Below are 3,066 nucleotides of genomic sequence, written 5' to 3'. Positions count from 1 at the left end.
TTTAAGTTTCCAGATTAATACAAAATTAGTGTCAATAGTATAGGTTAAGCTGAAAACTTTTATAGTCAGGAGTACGGTGAGACTCAGTTTTACCTATTAAATCAGTTTTATCTATAAATCTGATTTTGCTGTAAAATCATGCTAATATTACACGCTTCAAAAAACATGCTTTTCCTTTGAGAAACTTTCTACATCTCAGCCGAAATGCCTTAATTTCATAAAATAAATGTTACAATACAAAAATCTTTTGTAAAAATATCAACTATATATGAATTAAAATCAATCTCTTCTTTTGTTAAAAGTTACCTGTAATTAAGAATGTCAGAACAACTGAGCCTCCATTCTAAAGTTTCTGTGGTGAAGTCATCTGTATTTCCTAGGTCAGTAAACCCAACAACATAATCTTGTGTTTTCCCATCTTTTACCAGTGCTAGTGTGGGAATGACTTTGATACGCAGTCTGTCACAAAGGAAAGGTGCTTTTTCCACATTCAGCTTCAAAAATTTGGTCTCGAGGTGTTTCTTGGACAATATCGCCAGATGTCTGTCTAGTATTTTACACCTGAATGTGGAGTCTCTGCAGAAATGGCAAACCACTTTTTTACTCTCCTTGACTTCTTGAAAAAAGTCTCTTTCACTAGGGATTTCTTTGTATTCCCCATGTCCTTTAGAAAGCCATTCTTCTTTCTGCTGTTGAGCTTTCCTTAGTGCCTTGAGTCTCTTTTCTTTAAGGTGTTCCAATTCATCCTCATCCATCTGATCCAGTTTTTGAATTTCAGAATCCAAATGTTCTTCCACTGGTTTGGTAGTCTGAAGCAGCTGATTCTCCAGGACTTTGGAAAACATGTCAACAGATGCATCCGCTTCCATTCTTCCAAATGGTACAGAGTTCAGCCTGGGTGCTGAGCTCTCAGTGATGCCTGAGAAGTGAAAGAGCAGCAGTTTCAAAAAACAGGTCCACTCTGGCTTTTGCCTTGCAGTAGCTGCCGGCGGCTCGGGAGACATCTAGTTTCTAGTTTAATTGATAGCAACCCTTCCCAAAAATTCAACCGCCTTTGTAAAGCTAATGAGAGACCACAAGACTAGGAGGATAGAGAAGCCTGAATTCTGCTAAGGTGTAGACATAAATGACTGCCAGCCATTATTCTGGGGATCACAAGATATCCAACTTCCCCAATTACTCCTCCAGATACCATCACTATTGTATAACCTATGATTGGCCTTTGGAGATATCTTTTCAGGTTTTTTGCCATGTCACAACCGATGGCTCCACCTGGACTTGGCCACAGTTCCTGTGGCCCCAGCCAGAAGGGATTCAGTGAGGATGAAGACAATTTGCAACACCCCTATGATTGCGCCCCCAACCAATCAGCAGCAAGCACGATTGCCTAGCTACCCCTTCCCCTAAACTATCTTTGAGAAACCCTACCCTTTGAATTTCCGGAGAGATCGATTTGAGTAATAACTCTGTCTCCCACGTGACATGATCAGCCTTGTGTTTATTAAACCCTTTCTTTATGGCAATGCCGTCATCTCAGTGAATTGGTTTTCATCTGCGCAGGGGGCAGGAAGAACCCACTGGGTGGTTACACTTGGGCAGGCGCTGCTTCCCTGAAGGACCAACTACGCCATGATGAGGAAAAGGGTAGTGTGAGGGTACTTTTCGTTCTGTCCCACCAGATCCACTTTGCTCCCTGCTCTGTGCTTTGGTGAGCTGATCTTCTTGAACTCTATCAACAAAGATCCCTGGGGTCCTGTGTTCGAATTGGGTTAGGCAAATGGGAGGTAACAGCAGGAGATCAGAGGTTGGGAGAAGACAGAGGTCACAGTATTGAGTCCCTGGCTCCTTTCCAGCTGGGCTTCATGTCGGCTGTTTACCTAACTGGTCAGTTACTTTTCTCAGCTCTTCTCTCTGAGCTTTGTAACCACCCTCAATCTCTTTTGACCTAAAGGTGATAGTCTAGCACTGGCATGCCTCAGCATCCCTTATAGGTTTCCCTCAACCCTTTTGTAAATAGCCTTTTAGTAATCTCTCCTCCGCTGCCCTCTGTAGGTGTAGGATACGTCTCTTGCGGAAGACTCTAACACAAGTCGTGAGTGCCTATCATCAAGCAAAGGCAGGGCGCAGTCCAGGCATCAGGCCTCTTGGCTCTCACAGTTACCTTTCCACTCAGAGAAAAACGCAACCCTGCCCCGCTTTTCTGGCTTTAGATCCTGTGCACAGTTAAGGGTGCCTGTGAATGAGCTGCAGGAAGTTTAAAGAATGGATAATTCCCATTAGTATCATCTCTACCTCTTTGGATTTAAAATATTTATTCAAGAATGAGAAGCTTGATCTCATTTCTGAGAACATCCAATCACATGCCACTGAGAGGGGAAAGCCCCTAGTCAGCAGAAATAAATACAACTGAGTAATTTTATCACCACTAAGCTTTCTGACGTGTTCTAAAACATTGAAAAGAGCAGGGATTTCTGGCCCCAGACAAGATGCTCTGTGCCTCTGCAGCTGAGATGACAGGTGAAGCCAAGAAACCGAGAGGCTTTGCTGTGCACACCTTTAAGTTCGTGTCTCATACCATATGGCTCCCCAGAGTCCACGACACCTCTAATGACCACCTTTTTCTGGTTGAGGAAGCTATACGATCAGCTTCTTCTACTGCTACATTAAAAAAAAAAAAAAAAAAAAAGTGGAGCCAGAAGTTTGATGTGGCACAGGGATTGTGAGCACAGGCCAGCGTTGAAAAGCAATGGAATCAAGGATTGCATGTGAAAGCACTGAGTGTGGGGCCTGGGTCTCAGAGCTGCTTTTTCCCCATCAGCACAACCTGATGGAAAGCTGGTCTTTGTAGAAGGAAGCAAGGGACTCCTAATCTCCTTTTAGAAAAGTGCCACTTTCTAGGTTGTTTCTACCCTCCTTCCCTCCCTCTCCTCCTTTCTTCCTTCCTTCATCTCTCTCAACCAGAGTTCTCACAAGCAGCAATACCAATAGACTTATTTTCTTTTCCTTTTCCAGCCTAGCACTGAAGGTGCCAATAAATATAAATAAAAATGGGCCGGGTGCAACAGC

At 43.4% G+C, this 3,066-nt stretch overlaps 1 protein-coding gene across 1 annotated transcript; it reads right to left on the bottom strand.

The window, feature by feature from the left end:
- Window positions 1-302: 302 nt before the first annotated feature.
- On the bottom strand, window positions 303-943 carry LOC129034887 (thioredoxin domain-containing protein 9-like). The gene has a single exon (XM_054484671.1). It carries the CDS (start codon window positions 867-869, stop codon window positions 303-305), a length of 567 nt encoding a protein of 188 aa, XP_054340646.1. The 5' UTR covers window positions 870-943.
- Between the last annotated feature and the right edge of the window lie 2,123 nt (window positions 944-3,066).

The sequence above is a fragment of the Pongo pygmaeus genome, chromosome 3, assembly GCF_028885625.2.
Source record: "Pongo pygmaeus isolate AG05252 chromosome 3, NHGRI_mPonPyg2-v2.0_pri, whole genome shotgun sequence".
NCBI lineage: Eukaryota > Metazoa > Chordata > Mammalia > Primates > Hominidae > Pongo > Pongo pygmaeus.
This window is presented reverse-complemented; position numbering and strand designations above follow the sequence as displayed.

What these genes read in the sequence shown, in the direction of transcription:
- LOC129034887 (XM_054484671.1), bottom strand. Translation starts at nt 869, where the DNA reads ATGGAAGCGGATGCATCTGTTGACATGTTTTCCAAAGTCCTGGAGAAT.